General features: G+C 43.2%; 1 protein-coding gene across 14 annotated transcripts in view; it reads right to left on the bottom strand.

Annotated features, from left to right (window-relative positions):
* agrn (agrin) overlaps positions 1 to 17,123 on the bottom strand; it is a 188,766-nt gene that overhangs the window by 36,614 nt on the left and 135,029 nt on the right. For 13 of the 14 annotated variants that reach the window (XM_049022950.1, XM_049022952.1, XM_049022958.1 and 10 more), the window contains 9 exons: positions 14,802 to 14,999; positions 13,865 to 14,065; positions 6,981 to 7,126; positions 6,599 to 6,704; positions 5,505 to 5,615; positions 5,138 to 5,302; positions 4,214 to 4,357; positions 3,508 to 3,632; positions 2,699 to 2,804 (listed from right to left, as the gene is read on the bottom strand). In XM_049022950.1, coding sequence (XP_048878907.1) covers positions 2,699 to 2,804; positions 3,508 to 3,632; positions 4,214 to 4,357; positions 5,138 to 5,302; positions 5,505 to 5,615; positions 6,599 to 6,704; positions 6,981 to 7,126; positions 13,865 to 14,065; positions 14,802 to 14,999 — 1,302 coding nt within the window. The remainder of the gene's footprint in view (positions 1 to 2,698; positions 2,805 to 3,507; positions 3,633 to 4,213; positions 4,358 to 5,137; positions 5,303 to 5,504; positions 5,616 to 6,598; positions 6,705 to 6,980; positions 7,127 to 13,864; positions 14,066 to 14,801; positions 15,000 to 17,123) is intronic. The other variant, XM_049022957.1, reaches the window with a different exon arrangement.

The raw sequence follows: 17,123 nt of genomic DNA, 5'->3' as shown, positions 1-17,123 counted from the left end.
AATAGAACTTGTCTGTATTTCCCTACGTATGTCCTGCCAAAAATTCTGTATGGCTGTGCAGTCCCGAAAAACATGGAAATCTTTTTTGTAGCTAATACTTCAGGATTCAGGAGTATAGGGTTAATTCAGCCGAAGAAAAAATACCATTCTATATCGACATTCTTACATCACCTCACCTTACGTTAGTGTTACACAGACAACCTAATTTAGGTACATGTACTGTAGGTAGCTCACATATTTGTACATTTATATAAGCAGTTCAGTTGGGGAATGTTATGTCCTGATCATAAAAAGAATTCCCTCGAGAAAGTTTTTCTTTCATTTAAATTTATTTGTCTAAAGAAGCACATCAGAGAGGCTTAATATCAGTTATTATCTTATACAACCAGCCCTGAATGATAGCCGCTTCTTCTCCAGTCAGTTTTGGAATCTACGGCATCTCCATGGTGCTCTGTGAATAGGGACCCTAAGTAAGCCCTTAAAGTACAATCCTAAGCATCAGACTGTGAATCATTGACAGATTTGTATCTATAGTTTAGATTCCTACCATAAGGCAAATAATTCTACTCTATCTGGAACAGGCATATACAGTACTGTACTGCATGCAGTATTCTTGGAAAAGTGATGTCATCCGATACGTTTACTCTCTCCCATCTCTTACCTGCCAGCAGTGAACTATGGGTATTCTTTAGCTGAGTACTTGAATCAGTACTCAAGGGTGTGTCCTCTATCCAGTGAATTTCCTCTATGACCTCCTCTAAAAATAAATGAATTTAAACCTAAATTTTAAACCTAATTTTTATGAACAAAGCTTTGTGAATACATTTGAAAATAATTGCTCATTCCCTTCCAAAATGCTTTTGTAGCACATAATTATTGAATTTTTTCTTAAGAAAGAGATATGCAATTTCTACGGCTCTTTGAACTGTTCCCAGTGCCTCAGAGCTCAATGCCATCACAGCCGCTCCCTGGTTTGTCAGTCTTTAAGCACTGCCAGTTATTGTCCATAAAAACTGAGATTTTTTGCCATATGAAATATGTAATAAAACCGGCCAATTAAATAGTAACAAACTGACTAATCACTGAATACATTTGTTCAAGAATATATCTCCCCAATTACATCAAGACCAGCTTTGAAACATAATCCTTAGTCTGGCAGAGACCAACTGAAATGATTTTGAAATTAACCGACAGATTCTACAGTAATATAAATAATATGTGCTAAATCAGTCAGGCAGCAAATCTAACACGTATATAGTATATGTGTGTATATTTCATATATTACAACATATATATATATATATATATATATATGTAAAATGATACATGTATACATACACATACACACTCAACAGCCACTTTATTACTATCACCTGTTTGCTCACCTGCTAGTTCATGCAAATATCTAATCAGACAATCATGTTGCAGCAGCATAAAAGCTTGAAAACAAAACGTCAAAAGGTTCAGTTAATGGTCATATCAAGCATCAGAATGGAGAAGAATTGTGATCCATGTCACTCTGACCGAGGCCTAGTTGCTACTTCCCGACGGTAGCTGGAGTATTTCACATCCTACTGATTTCTGAATTGGTGCGAAACAGAAAAAAAAAATCTGATGAGATGAGCTGGATTTGTCGTTACTGGGGCCTCACTCAAGACGTCATTTTGGGTTAGTGAAGTGGCTGTTTGTGGCCAACAGGGGGCCCCCACGACTTGGGGGTCCATCACAAACGCATGGTTTCAGTTTTGGTAAAAACTGCTGCTGCCAGTGGAAATGCCTTGTTGACAAGAAAGCTCAGCTAGAAGGGCCAGATTGGATCAAACTGAAGGCCATAGAGACTCACAGCAGTGAGTGGAAAAGCATCTCTGTACAGTATAATATGTTGAACCTTGACGTGAATGAGCTACAACAGCAGAAGTCTGGGCTCCAATCCTGTCAGCTAAGAACCGGAAACTGAAGCCACTGTGGGCACCGGCTCACTGAAACCGGACTTCTGAAGACTGAAAAAAGGGCACCTGGTCTGATGGAATCTCGGTTTGAGGCCACTGCAGGCTCACTGAAACTGGACTTCTGAAGGCTGAAAAAAGGGCACCTGGTCTGACGGAATCTCGGTTTGAGGCCACTGCAGGCTCACTGAAACTGGACTTCTGAAGACTGAAAAAAGGGCACCTGGTCTGATGGACAATCAGATTCTGCTGCTATATGTAGAGTGCAGGAGCAGAATTTGGTGTTAAAAGCATGGATCTATGGATCCATCCTGCCTTGTGTAACCAGTCCAGGTTTTGTTTAAATGACACAGTATCTCAGTATTGTTGCTGACCATGTCCATCCTTCTATGGGCACCATTTACCCATCTTCTAATGGCTACTTCCAGCAGGCTAATGTACCATGTCACTAAACAGAAGTCATCTCAAGCTGCTTCCATTAGCATAACGATGAGTTCAGTGCACTTCAATGGTCTCCTCAGTCACCAGATCTGAATCCAACAGAGCATCTTTTGGATACGGTGGACCGAGAATTGCACAGCAGGAATGTGCACCGGACAAATTCGGATTTAACCAAATTTACAAATGACAGGGGATGTCAACCGAGCACAATATGGCAAGCAGAGGTGCAGCCGTAACTTGTGGATCTGTAGTTTACCCTGAGCAGATCATTTCGATACGCTCCCCCGTGCGTGATGACCTCTTGCCCTCACCCGTGCATGACCCCTCGTGCTTCACAGTGATGACCTTGTCCTGTCGGCAGGCTATGGTCTTCAGCTGACACAGGTCTGCATATGTCTCCCCATCAGAACCACACACCTGCAATGGTGCACACATGCAAGCAAACACACAGACACAAAGATACACGCGCATAAATGCAAACACAGGTATATGCATCATATGTTTCAAAATACTGAGTTGCTAAATACCTGAAACCTTCTAGAAACAGAAACATAAAATGTTAAGTATTATATCAGGGGTGCCCAATCTTATCCGCAAAGGGCCGGTGCGTATGCGGCTTTTTGGGACAACCTTTCGGTCAGCTATTCAAACCCAGCTGGGAGGACTCTTCAGATTGGCCACCCCTGTATAAGGGTAAGTAACTATGTTTATACTGGGGTACAGTGAATCCGACAAGTTATGTAGCTAACCAACTAATCTTGCTTCGTAATACAGGCTCAAGGACTAGAGGTTGGAAGATGGATACTTACAGTACCAGTCAAAAGTTTGGACACACCAAGCCTCCACAAAGTAGACTGATAGTGTCACATAATATGACCTGGCCACCTGATCTGGACACGAGGGGCCACCTGACTATATATTTTTTGTTTAACACTTTTTTTGGTCAATCCATAATTCCAAATTTTGTTGTCTTTATAATCATTTTAAATGTAGAGAATCGTACAAATACATCTTTCTTTGGGTGGCTGTGTCCAAACATTTGACTGGTACTGTAAATTGAATCTTCACTTTCTCTAACCTCTTCTTCTCTAATAATCATGATGAGTAGCAGGGAGCTCACCTTAGGCTTGTTCCTCTTGTCGCAGTCGGGGGAGGGGCACTCACAGTGGGCTTGGCCATTTACCACCACACAGGATGCTCCGAACTTGCATTCCATCTCTTCACAGGAGGATCTAGCCCCCAAGCCTGAATGGAGACATTATAAAACAACAACGCATTAAAAAAAAAAAAGTCACATGGACAACCTGGCTGAAGAACGTCAGGTTACTGGGCCATCTGCTCCGTGCACAGCTCTTAATGTCACTGAGTTCCACCTCTGGGTCAGGAGAGTAACCAAAGAAAAACTGCTACACAAGCAGAGCGCAGAAGTGAGAATAAATCTTGCATCACCTTCGTCCTTCAGCCATTCCTAAACTACAAAATTTCTAAACCAGTGTTTCCCGGTCTGGTCCTTGGGGACCCACAGTCCTACCGGGAGCCGGAAGGGAAAAAAAACTGGACCGTCTGTGGGTTCATGAGGACTGGATTGAGGAACACTTATGTACTGGACCGGCTACGTATCCCGGAGGATCAGGTTGGGAAACACTGCCCTAAACCACTGGTGTTTTCTCTCGAATAAAGCTTTCACCACCGTTAACCAGAGTAGATATAGCTTACGCAGATGTCTTCATCCTGAGGAGATGACATAGAGGTTAGTGCGCTCAGAGTGAAATGGCACTGATCTGTGATGAAGTCCGCTGAGCGCCAATCAGTCGTGCGCGTCCTACCGTGGTCACAGCCGCCGGCGCCCATCTCCGTGCCGTCAGAGCACACGTTGCACTTCATGCCTTTCACACCAGGCTTGCACGAGCACAAGCCTGACATCTGCTCACAGTCATCCCGCACGGAGCCCAGCATGTCACAATGGCAAGCTGCATTTTGGGAGAGACGGAGGATTTAAGGGCTGATGCGGAGTCTGTTGGTCAAAGGTAATTAAGGCGTTTACTACTGACTGAGTGGTGACTGTCAATACATGTGCGACTCACATCCACATTTGACTCTTATTCTGTAGTGACAGTGATAACACAGTATAGGTCAGGTCAGTACAGGCAGTACTATGAGTAAGTACTATGGATTGCAGAAACCACGGAAACCAGACAAGAAAGAAAAAAAACGCTCAATTCCGAGATAAACGGTCTTCATTGACCATGTTAAGCCATGTAATTTAATTTAATTTCTGTACCGCCTTCCCGCTGCGGCTAGCATCTGACAAACAGCTGCCCCCAGAGGTTATTCTGCACTTAACCTCAGAGTAACCTGAGACCCCATTCCTCTGTTCAACAACTTTATGTCAGACTGAGTCTGGATTCTGAGCACACGCTGCATGCTTATGAGATGCAGGAACAGGTTCCTGGATTACTTCTAAGAAAACATCACAGCAATGCAGTCCTGGAAGATCTGCATGCTTTAAATTGTGGGAGCTGATGTCTCATTTCTTATCTGAAGGGAAACCTTGCTGATCAAGCCATTGGGCAAACTTTGTAATTTATTCGAAAATGAATCTGTAGAGGTCACAAAAATAAAGGCATTTGTAAACCGGGAAACCACCATGGTTTTCCATAAGGGAGAAGAACAGCTTTGACTCACTGTGCCAGTCTCTGTTTTGTAAAAATAGCATTGCAGGTAGACAAGGGCAGCGGGGGGTCTCTTACGTGTGCAGCCGCTCATATTTTCGGTGACAATGCCACGGAAGTTCCAGAATCCTGGCTCGCAGCGGTCGCACTTCTCTCCTCCCACACCAGGCTTGCAAGAGCACTGTCCATCGGTTGGGTCACATGACGTCCCATAGGAACCATAAGGGTTACACTGACAGGTACCTGAGGAACCCCCAATTACTGCTACAGAAATACTGCAGGCATTTTATAAACATATACGGTGGAATAGCGCCAAGTTACATTCAAACTCACTGAATAAGTAATTACACAGAATACTGGTTTACGGATCATTAGCATTAAAATAAGACAAGAGTTTTAATTAAGTGTCAGTGTCAGGTTATTACATCACAGGTCAAACTCTTACTGGGGCATCCTGCCAGTCCTACACCCAGGGCAGCTGTTGTGTTGTCAAGACAACAGCCATATGTTGTTTGACTGCAGTGCTTAGCTTGTGTCAAGCCAGGTGGGGAAGTACCTAAAGAGAAAAGGTGGATTATTATAAAAGAGAAGAAGATTGTGTAGAACAAAAAGCAGCTACCAGCATAACGGGAGATTTATACGCGATTTAAAACAACCAACTTTTCATACACAGAATTTAATATTATAACGGCAATAAGTATGTTTATCAGAATGAAAATGCAATCATAATAAACAGACAAAGTTCCTGGGGTGTGCAGTCTAACCTGGAAGACTTGCTCTTTTAAGGGAGCACCATCATCACGACCGGGAATTAATGTCTGTCTGTGTCTGTAATGTTTATCTCCCCTGGTATAGAATAATTTTGTTATGAGGTCACCTCCAAGGCCTGGAACCTAAAGAGAGGACCATCATTCTTTAGCCCTTAAGCAAAGCTGCGTCAGCTGAGATATGCTGGTGCTCGATTGGACTGAACCCCAGTGGTGATGAAATGACCCTTTTAGTCGCTGCCGGAGGCCAAAGATGGGTCTCAGATACAGGTCATTAAACCCACACTTGTGTCCCGTCTCAGAAAGCTGACTAAACACATCTTACGTAACCTGTTATTTTCTCCTTTGTCATACAGTCATCTCTGTTTCTGCTAGGCTCAAATAAGAGGAAACAGGATGCATGCACCATGGGTTATAAAAAAAAAAGCAACAACATTAGACACTGTAACAATGCATTAAGTAATAATAGCACATTATGTAATTCAAGAAAATGTAACAAATTTTCACTTCGTTATGCAATGTTAGTAATTTCTGACATATTTCGACGGTTATTATAAAATGTGCGTGTTGCACATTTTAATGATGAAAATGTAATACTGTGCATTATGTAAAAAAACAACCAAAATGGTTGTCCTCATTGACACTTTGTTGAGTTTTGCGGTGTTATTACACAATAGGTTGTTACAGACACTAAATTCAGCTAAACTGTAAAGAGTTCATTGGCCAAGACATGGACTGAGGCTCAAGTGGGAAAGAGAGCTGTGAGTCTTACTTGTGCACGGCCCTTGGCTGTGAGTCACCAAGGGCTCCTGCTTTTCACATCGTCTCTTCTTCAGCTCACACTCATTGCTGTAGGTGTGTCCATCGGAACCGCACACCTAGGTGGCCAAATGGACGGGGAATTCAGGGAAGCCCAGGACAGACATTAAGGTGCAACAACGGACCCCACAAACATCTGAGGAGGTGTTTAATGCAGGTATTATATGGAGCTCTAATCGCTACTTATTGCAGCTTGCCAGTACCCCAGTTTTCTAGTTAGGAGAAATGGATTAGAAAGGATAATGAATGAGTAATTCAAATAAATGCAAACGTCTGCTTTTTGTCCAAGAGCACAAACATCTGAGGGTGCCTGCAGGAACCCAGGTTGAAGTTACCTGGTTATGCGGCACATTGTGGCACGTGAAGTCACACACACAACGATCCTCTTCAGAATCCTCGTCCCACGAACCACCAAACAGACGACAGCGCTCCTGCTCACAGCTGCTATCCAGTCCAGACCCAGAAGCTCCTGACCCACACTCTGCACATGAGAAACACAAAGGGGCTTTGCAGGTGCGGTGTGATTCAGCAGGTTAGCAATCGATACCTGTGTCCAGAAGGTTGTGGGTTCAAATCCTATGGTTCGCAAAAAAGTATATATATCACCAGTGGGTTCTTGAGCATGATACGTAATACAAACTGGCCCTGAGAAGCTGGCCAACTCTGATTGTCATTTTGAAGACTTGAGTGTCAGTTAAAAATGAAAAAGCAGCAACAACTGGATTCTGGAAGACAACTTGTAAAAACTGTGAATTCTGTGGAAAAAAGGTGACTTAGAAAGTAAACTCTTCAGTTCATGAACATGGAAATATGGCTCACAATAAGTCCATGTCCGATGGCCTTCCCGCAATGGTGAAATGTACAATATTGAAAACTTCATGTGCCAATTGTTATTCAGTCTAAAACACTGATGATAGCCAATAATAATGATGAACCACAGAGTAGGAACTGATTAACAACATTAATTAGCCACTAATAAGCCATCAAATCAATCACACTGTATCAGAGATGAAAATTGTAGGATGTTTGTAATAGAGAAGCCACCAGTAAACATCACATGGCACACAGTTCTCTGAGAATGAGGAGGCGTGGGATCCACGTAAAGGGTCTTACAGGGACAATGCTTGTATACACAAAAATACCTGTAACTGCACATTTAATATGAAAGCAGAGTTAATGTTACATAAAATCATTGACATATTCCATTGTACATTACTAAATAATGTAGTTTCTAAATCTGAAATAGGACAGTGTTCCTCACCCTAGTCTATGGGGAAATAACATGTATCCAAGGAGAAAAGCAGAGTGTGGATTGGGGGCGGTATGAACACGCCTGGGGAGTGAGGACTGTTTCCAAATAAACGCACGGAAAGCAGTGAGACATGACTTATTCAGCAGCAGAGTGTCTGAGCCGTTCCAAAATGAAGTGCCACCCCAATCAAAGGCCCCAGAGCCGACTGCTTTTTTCCTCGCAGCTGATTTCAGACAGACGAGCTCCTGCAACATACACTTCCAGAAAAGCAGTCTCTGGAGCAGAACAGATTAAATAAAAACCGAAAAAGAAAAGAAGCACTTGACAGGCACAGCGCTGGAAATCCAAAACCAGAAAACATGCCGAGGTACAAAAGGTTTATAGCATCTAGTTTTTACTTTGACTAAATCAGTGAATATAAATGATTCACATAGGGTCTATCCCAAAAATGACAAGTCCGCCAGATTTGCTCTGACATCTGTAGCATCTGTACTGGCATCTGAATGCACATCCATCCATCCATCCATCCATCCATCCATCCATCCATCCATCCTCCCTCTTTATCCTGAGCAGGGTCGTGTGGATCTGAACATCCTTAAATTACAATTCTTGAAAGCTCATTTAACGCAGATACATTTCTTACCCATATACTGCATTATTCTTGCCATTCTATGTTTAGAACTCCTTAATCATGGAGAATGTTCCACATCACTGTCCTCATTTTGCTCTCATAATCATCTCGGATATACAAGCTGTGCCTTCAATCATCTACAATCTAATCGGCTTCCAACTTATAAAGCTTATAAGTTTAGTCTATTCACAAAGCTTTTAGAGAGCAACTTAGAAAACATTTCATGATCTTAAGAACAGAGCATGTAATCTTTTAGTTATAAGCCAATTCCCTCCAAATTGCCTCATTTTATAATATCAATGAGAACCTCAACTTCAAAGCAGTTTGCCGACAAAATGTATTGCTGCCCTGTAAAACTAGATATGAAAAGAATCTATATTCAAGAATACAATATATCACAAACAGAATAAGGAAGAGGGTTATCAATTACGTCTTGCATCCCCATGTTATTTGCTGCTTCTTGGCTCATATTTCTGACTAAATGACCATTCAGCAAGGGGACTAACAAAGAGAAGAAAAAAGACAAAAAAGACGTGAAATAAAAAATTCATTTGAGAAAACGACTTGAGGGGTTTGTGGAAAATTGATAAAAAAAGAACAAAAAGCTGGGAAAAAAAATCTGAGAATTGAAGAATGACCTTCACATTATGACTTCAGTGAAGAGAAGTAAAGTTTAACTCGGCATTTGGAAACTGACAGAAGCTCGGAGCAAGGTGTCCACTCATGATTGCCGGCCTGGCTGCATGACGATGCAGACTGAGGGATGTAGCGCCCCGTGTGTCGTGTGTCAAACATCAGAATGAGGATATTGCATCTTTGACCGAGGCGAGATCCAGCTTTGGGGATAACGTGGTGATGAATCATGCTGCAGTCTGTTTTGTTCCTGTTTTTCCTCTATAATTTGTTATTGGTCTTTGCAATATCAGTATTTGTGTTGTTTTGAGGGTCTATAATAAGGTTATTTTTTTCTTCTTCTTCTACCGAGCACCAGCCTTTAGTAATCGGAAATTCAGGAGGTCTCGCCCTAAAGTGATACACTATATGTAGCCAGTGCTTTGTCAGTGTTGACAAAGAAGCTGAGCTTGGGCTTACCCAAGTGTGAAATTGAACAGGTGATAAATTTCCCTACGTGGGCACCAATTGGAATGCTGTCATTTTTCATTACTGCTGAATAAAAGAGTGACACAACAGTTTCATTTCTCCATGTGACTGATGCATGCGGCCAATGAATAAACACCAATGAATAAATCAACTTCTCTCTTTCTCTTTTGGGTGGGGGGGGGGGGAGGAGTGGGGTGGGGCAGCTGCAGCTTCAAAGCAACAACAAAAAAAGCGACGACAGATCTCCAGCCGCGGCGAGTGGAAGCTCTTCACATCGCTACAGTCAGAACAAGCGTCATGCAGCAGTCAATAAGGCGGCGTATTGGGGGACAGACCTTCTCAGGGTCCATCACCATTTAACTGATGAGACCATGTTAAAACACCAGTTACTGTAGCAGCACTGAGTGTGCCAGAATGTGTCTTATAAAACACATTTCCAAGGCTTTTACCACCAAAATTCCCTTTCACAAGTGTCCTCTCATTTGTACTAATTACATATACACACAGCAGCCCTGCTTAATGGTGCTGATTGGCGTCTTTGACGAATGCAGATATGCAGCTACAGCATTCACAGGACGCTTGCTGAATTCTGCAATGATGTTGCAAATTTACAAGTTTTGTAACAAAAGTCCATAGACAAGTGCACCATACACGCAATGTTCAACCTTCCTGTACATATCTTCCACACAAACAATTTCTTTTCATTAAGTGTTATTTCTTTAGACTAATTGATTTCTATTATCGTCACTTTGCTGCCAAAGGGAAACTAAACAGAAATGTTTGATGTTTTATGTTATTGTAATGGTGTCACTAATTAAATATATTACAAATATATATTTGTAAGCAAACAAAGTAATGTTTTTTGTTAGAAAACCAATAAATTTGCAATATTTTGACTTGTTAATTAAGGAAACATCCAAAGACTTTCTGTGAGCTCTGAATGTTAATTGTCCTCCCAGATAGATCCTTTCGACTGTTGACATTTCACCTGTAAACTGAAGGTCATTCCCCCCCGACTCTAACCAGGATAGACGTTGGAAAGATGAATGGATGGAAGTATCTTGCTTGACACCAGACCAGCATCGAGATTTTTGTAATTATTAAATTAAAATTAATAACTACATAGTCAGGTTACAAATATCCACTTGTTTGACAAATACTTTACAAATTTTTAATTCAAAGTTTAGCTCATGTCATCACAAGCTGAGCTTTGGGAGCCAACGCTGAAGCCTCACAGCGACGTTCTACGAGAAGCAGCTTCCTTCTTTCCTAACTGCTGGAAAGTGGAATTCCATACTGTATGTCTGGCTTACATTCATCATTTTGCACTAAAATCTCTGTAAGTCATGAAGAAAGAATTCATTGTAAATGACACCTAGTAATGCACCAACAGCATGAAACAAGGCCTTGTTAAATGCCCAAACCGACCAGTCAAGTCCCACCAAACTTTACATAAACTTCATCTCAACCTTGCTCAAGGCTCACTCTCCCGAAGTCCTGCTATACGTCTCCCATGCAGCAATGCTCTTTCCTCCTTCTGAGAAAAGTAACTGTGCAGACCTGTCAAAACACTCTGAGTCTGTCACTGAAGAAGCACTGAATGAATATACAACAGCCACTGGGGAACAGATTACCCGTTGTGACTGTCCCCATCACTTGCAATTGTGTCTTCGGGTACAAGGTATATATATGAAGGGACAAGCACGGCCTCGCTACAGCACTATGTCTGACTCACGCGAACAGGCGGATTTATGACAAGAATGTAAGCTCAGTAATTCACAGTAATTCAGATGCCCCTGACATTCAGAGCGTGCGACTCGAAGACAAGGGGGAAGAGGGGCGTGGACACTTTTTACGAACCACACAGACCAGTGAGCCGTGCCAGTGAAGTGAAATTAAATTATTCACAAGACACCTCTCCCCCGCGGTGCCAGGTCAGGCAACTGAGGACTGGGTAAGAAGCAACAATGTGTCCCTTTTTTCGGGAAACGTGCCTGTGGCAGTCAGCCTTAGTCAAACTCCTGCACGGCGGCAAACACTAACCAAGTAATATCAAACCCTGTAGTTACAGCATGCCAAATGAAGCATGAAAACCAATCAGCACCACTGAATGTGCTCATATACAGTCACCCTGAGCACAGATGGGACACAGTCTGAGTATGACCGGTGGGACCAGCAGAATTCTTACTACTTGGTGGAAATCCACACTGTTCATTGCAGTTCATTGTGAATTATTTTGCTATATATATATATATATATATGTCAGTAGCCTATAGGTGATTTGATTTGAATGTGATTATTGGAGGAACAATTCAATGTTTTTGAAATCTTTTAGATTATGAATGATTATAGAATTTTGGAATTCTATTAGATTAATGGATTATTTGATTTTGTTAACCTAAATTCAAATCTTTTTTTTTTTTAACTTCAATAAAAAATCACAAATATTACCATGGTACCTTACACACCATTAATGCAATGGTGTAACTACACACTATTAAAGTAATACAAAGAAAGCAGAATCTCAGAACATTCATTTCCATCGTCATTATTAAAACAAGGAGAGCACGCTATTGTAAAATTTTCAAAAAGCCAACTACTGAACTGTACAGTAAGAATTGACGCATTAAAGGAAGCGTGACCTAATTTGGCACATCAACGTGAGCGTGTGCAACCTGAAAGTAGAAGTATATTTATTTCACACCCCAAAATCGATTCTGACATTTTCAGATCGATGCATTGAATCGCAACCTTAATAACTGGATCATCACGATGCATCGACCCCTATTAATGGCTTGAACTAATGGCAGACTAAACGTTCAGACAACACCAGCAAACTGGTAATAGCTATAGGTCCTCAGGACAATGGGGCTGATGCTGTGGTCTTTATGCAAAGGCCCTAGTCAGATACTCCTCTGCTTCTCATCTCCGTGTTTAGCTTGGTGTTCACTTGGGTGTGTGTTGGATGTTCCACCATAAACTAGCCAATAGGAGAATAACAAGTCTGACCTTAAGGTAGGTTTGTTACGGATTTATCTCACATAACTGGAAACACTCTTTGCTTTTCATGACTCTCGTGGTCTCATATGGCCCTTATTCAGCGGTGTTTGGCTCAGCAGGTTAGAACTCTGTACCTGTGATCGGAAGGTTGCTGGTACCAATCCCAGGCCTGACAGACTGATTTCACTGCTGAGGCCCTGAGCAAGATGCATAGCCCCCATTTTCTCCAGGGACTGGATGACCTTGCCTTCTCAAAATGCATGGCACTTTGGATAAAAATGATCTACTAAATGAACGGTAATGCAATGTAAGGTATGCTACACAGAAAAATATAGCCATTAGCAGAAGATGTATCATTTGTATGTATTATCTCATTGCCGGAAAACAATCGAAACACATAAATTCTAGGTATATCACTGGTTTAATTGAGAAGAAAAAACCTTTGTAAAATACATTTTCATTGTCCCAGCAGGCTGGTAACACCAGAACAAAAAGGAACCAGTGAGCAGGGAAGGTTAAAGTAGGTCAGGGCGTGTTTGTGGCCTGTTTACCGGCGGTGGCAGGATGCACTGTGCAGTGCTTTGGACAACAGACTGGTATAGAATCGGAAAACAAGCATGTGTGATGCAATGGAGAACAACAGTGCAGCACGACCAGCGAGCAGAGAGGCTGGAAGGCTGGCGCCTCTGGGCCTGAGTTTGTACGGCTTGCATGCTCTCCTAATGATTATGTGGGTGTCTTCACACAGTCCAAAAACACATGAGTATAAATTGCCCTTAGTATGCTGGTGTGGTCCAGCATTCTGTAGCGAGCGCCTTGGGTCTTACAGAACCCCGTCCCACATAAATGGTTACGGGAAACTGATGAATGCCGGTGTTCTGGATGCTTTACTGTGAATGAAATACCAAGCTATAGTTTCACTTTATGTGTTACTTTACCCATTTAGCATTTGTATGCTAATTATACCACCCTAGCACCGTGCCGTATATTTTTGTATGGAATTTAGAATTTTTTGCACATTTTAATTGAACCTAAGACTTATTGACAACTGCCGGGTTGTACTTTGTCCAAGAGAAATTTAACTCTAGAAGTCTGGAGTAGCAGAGACACAACAACACAAAAAGAATGAGTAGGCGTTAAGCAAATATGCATAAGAATGAACAGCAGATATGAGAAAGAAAACTCAAGAACATGGAATGAGGGAAAAAGAAAGAGTTGCAATCAACGAACTGCACCTTCATCGCAGCTGCCAGCTCGGGCCACACTGATGTCCTTCTGGAGGATGCAGGATGCGACTTGCAGCTCACATGCATTGTCATAGGTGGTGCCATCGCTGCCACACACAGGACTGAAGGGCAGCCCCGGGCACGCTGGGCACTCACACCTATCCTGCTCGCAGCGGGCACCCCATACACACACCGTGGCACCACACTTCTCTGCGCCCACAGTGGAGAAATAACACAAACATAAATGAACTCAAAGTCGACGGAGGGAACAGTGATGGGGACAGATTAGGTTTCGAAACTGACAGAGCGAACGGCGGGGCTCCGCAATTCCGGTCCTGGGGGGGCCCAGTCTGCAGCACGGTTTGCGGATTTCCCTGCTCAGACGCACCTTGGAATCCTAGGAGTTAGCTGGTGAGCTGAATAAGGTGTGTTTCAGCAGGGAAACCCACAAACTGTGTCGCAGACTTACCCTGCAGAACTGGAACTGAGGAACCCTGGCATAGGACGATTAACACAGCTGGTTCTGCCATTTCAGGGCCCCGGGGAAAAGCCTTATGTAGGAGGCCCCCCCAACCAAGAAAATTCACCATTTCACCCCCCCCCCCCACCGGACCCTAGGCAGCTACATATTCTGCCCGTAGCTACAGCCGGCCATTAGCGGGTTTAATGGCACAGGTTACATTTTGGATCACACTGGGTTAAATAAGGCGCTGATTTACAGAGCACTCTCATCTCACTCCAATGCGAGCTTCAAAGCCTTGTTTTTCCCCATCACCATGACACCAAAAAAAAAAAAAAAAAAAACGACATAAAAGCAAAGTATAAAAAGCATATTCGATGACAGAAAGAAAGATCCTTGTCAGAGCCATCACAGGCAGCCTCAAACCAGTAAGGCGGAGCCCACTGGTGCTGGGGACATGGCAGAGGGACAGGCACATGCACTCACCACACTTGCCCAGGGTGGCTACCCGCAGCTCGGTCTTCTGGGTGCAGGCCTGCACGTGCAGTTCGCACTCATTATTGTAGGTGTTGCCGTCGCTGCCGCACACTGGCTGGAAGGTGTTCACGCATTCCTTGGAGCACACGCAGCGTCCGGTCTGCTCATCACAGATCGCTCCGTATGAGCAGTTCCGGCATGCCTTAGCTGAGGGAGACGAAGTGAAAATGGAAGCCTAGGGGTTATAATTCTCGGCGGCATCTAAACAAAATCCTACTATTTGTCACAGCGTGTTACTTTTCGATCTCGATATCCTTCGCAGGCTTTCGCCGTCTAATATAGATATTGTATTTAATCAAGTCTCAATTCAGCAGGATGAGTCAAACGGTTCGGAAACGATACACGCCGCACTCATTTGACGGTCTGTGTTAGACGTGCATTTTTCCACATTAAAAGGAGAAATAAACGGTGCCCAGCCAGCAGAAACATGAGAAATCTGAGCTGGTCTGTCTATGAGTCTGAGCCAGGGGACGTCGTGGTTTGCTAGAAACGCTGTTTGGTGAACATATTTCCCAGTACTGCTTAGAACAGTGTTTCCCAATCTGGTCCTCGGGACTAACAGTCAGTCCATGTTTTTGCTCCCTCCCAGCGTCCTGCCATACAGTCCTACTGGGAGCAGGGAGCTAAAACGTTGACTGTCTGTGGGTCCTCGAGGACCGGATTGGGAAACACTGGCTTAGAGTATTATTCCAGTGAGCGCTGTAGCACACATTTTCCTGCTGGAGTAGCCTTTTGAGAGTAGAATAAAACAAACCCTCTATGATGTCATTTGTTCAGCCTGTTTGCTCAGCCTTGAAAGGACAAGGAGTCTCTGAAGACTGAACCGTCACGCCTTGGGTAGCGTCCCCCCAGCTTTCCGGCGGCTTGCACAAGGCAGGCCGCTGACAGGCGCTGACAAATCCTTTGATAAATATGTACTCATAGTGCTGAGTGATTCAGAGAGCAAATTACTGCCCTTCCAGGGGGGGGCACCAGAATTTTTTTAAGGGAAATGGCACCCAGGCGGCCATATTGACACCACAGTGATCATACTCAGCTAGACTTGACAAAATAATAGTGACTAATTAACAGCTAATGAAGGGAGACACTCAAGCAGAGCCCATAGTCACACTTGACTATATATTGTGCATTAATGAAGTAGCCCCGTCTCGAAGGCCCAGATCAGGCAATGGGTTTGTCAAATCCTCGCTGACTCTCGGTCAACTCTGATTGAATCCTTGGTGACAGTCCCTTAGGAACAGACTTGTCCAACCTGACTGACCCACTCCTGTTTCGTACTGAAGTCACATGATGGGGAAAAGAGGGCATTCTTATAATATAAATGAGGCTTTATGAAAGGACCCATGGATCCACATTAATCCCAAATACCATATTAACCAGCGTGTACCAAGGACCTACTCAAAACTCCAGCTAATGTGCTTGTGCACGCACTGTGCGCACCTGTTCACAGGTATCTCATGCACGCCTGAAGTCGTGTCAACAGCTGTATATCCACTGTACGTTTAGTAAGCAAATGCCATTCATGCAACCCATAAAGTTTCCACAGACATAGTTCAGACTCCAGATATGAAAGATCGTTCTATATATGCATCTCCCATTGGGCTTATGCATCACTGAACACCTTAACATAAAACATCAAAGTGACGCGCATATATTTATCTGCCTGGTATAAAAGAATAACAGTGACCAATCTCTGGCTTGGGTGTGCATCTCCTTCTCCATAACAGTGATCCATCACTGGGTATCTCCTTCATAACAGTGATCCATCACTGAGTATCTCCTTCATAACCGTGATCCATTACTGGGGGACTGCTTCATAACAGTGATCCATTGGCCTCCTTCCTAACAGTGATCCATCACTGGAGGGTCTATCACCCCAATTTCTTTACTTTCACCCCATCCTTTCCCATCTGCACTCCAGTGCTTGCACTACCCTTGTCTCCCACTCACTGTTGCCTGCTGTTTGGGACCTATATTCCATACCATCGCATTTTCTATAAAGACCATTTCTGCTACCCTTGTTTGTCCCGCTGTTTGTTTGCATAAATGTATATAAATTGCTTTCCATATCGAAGTATCTCCCAGCCCCATTTGTGTCCCCAAACAAACAGACAAGGTCACCAGTCATTCATGCAGTCTATGAAATGAAAATATGGGTACAACACAATCAGATTGTTCCTGCACTATAAAGATAGCTGCTTTTCATTATCGCGCTCTCTCTCTCCTTGGGTAAGGATGGCAAAACCCGAGACCACATTCATACACGGAGCC

Source organism: Brienomyrus brachyistius, chromosome 8 (assembly GCF_023856365.1).
Source record: "Brienomyrus brachyistius isolate T26 chromosome 8, BBRACH_0.4, whole genome shotgun sequence".
NCBI lineage: Eukaryota > Metazoa > Chordata > Actinopteri > Osteoglossiformes > Mormyridae > Brienomyrus > Brienomyrus brachyistius.
The sequence above is the reverse complement of the archived record's forward strand: the minus strand, read 5'-3'. Positions and strand labels throughout refer to the sequence as shown.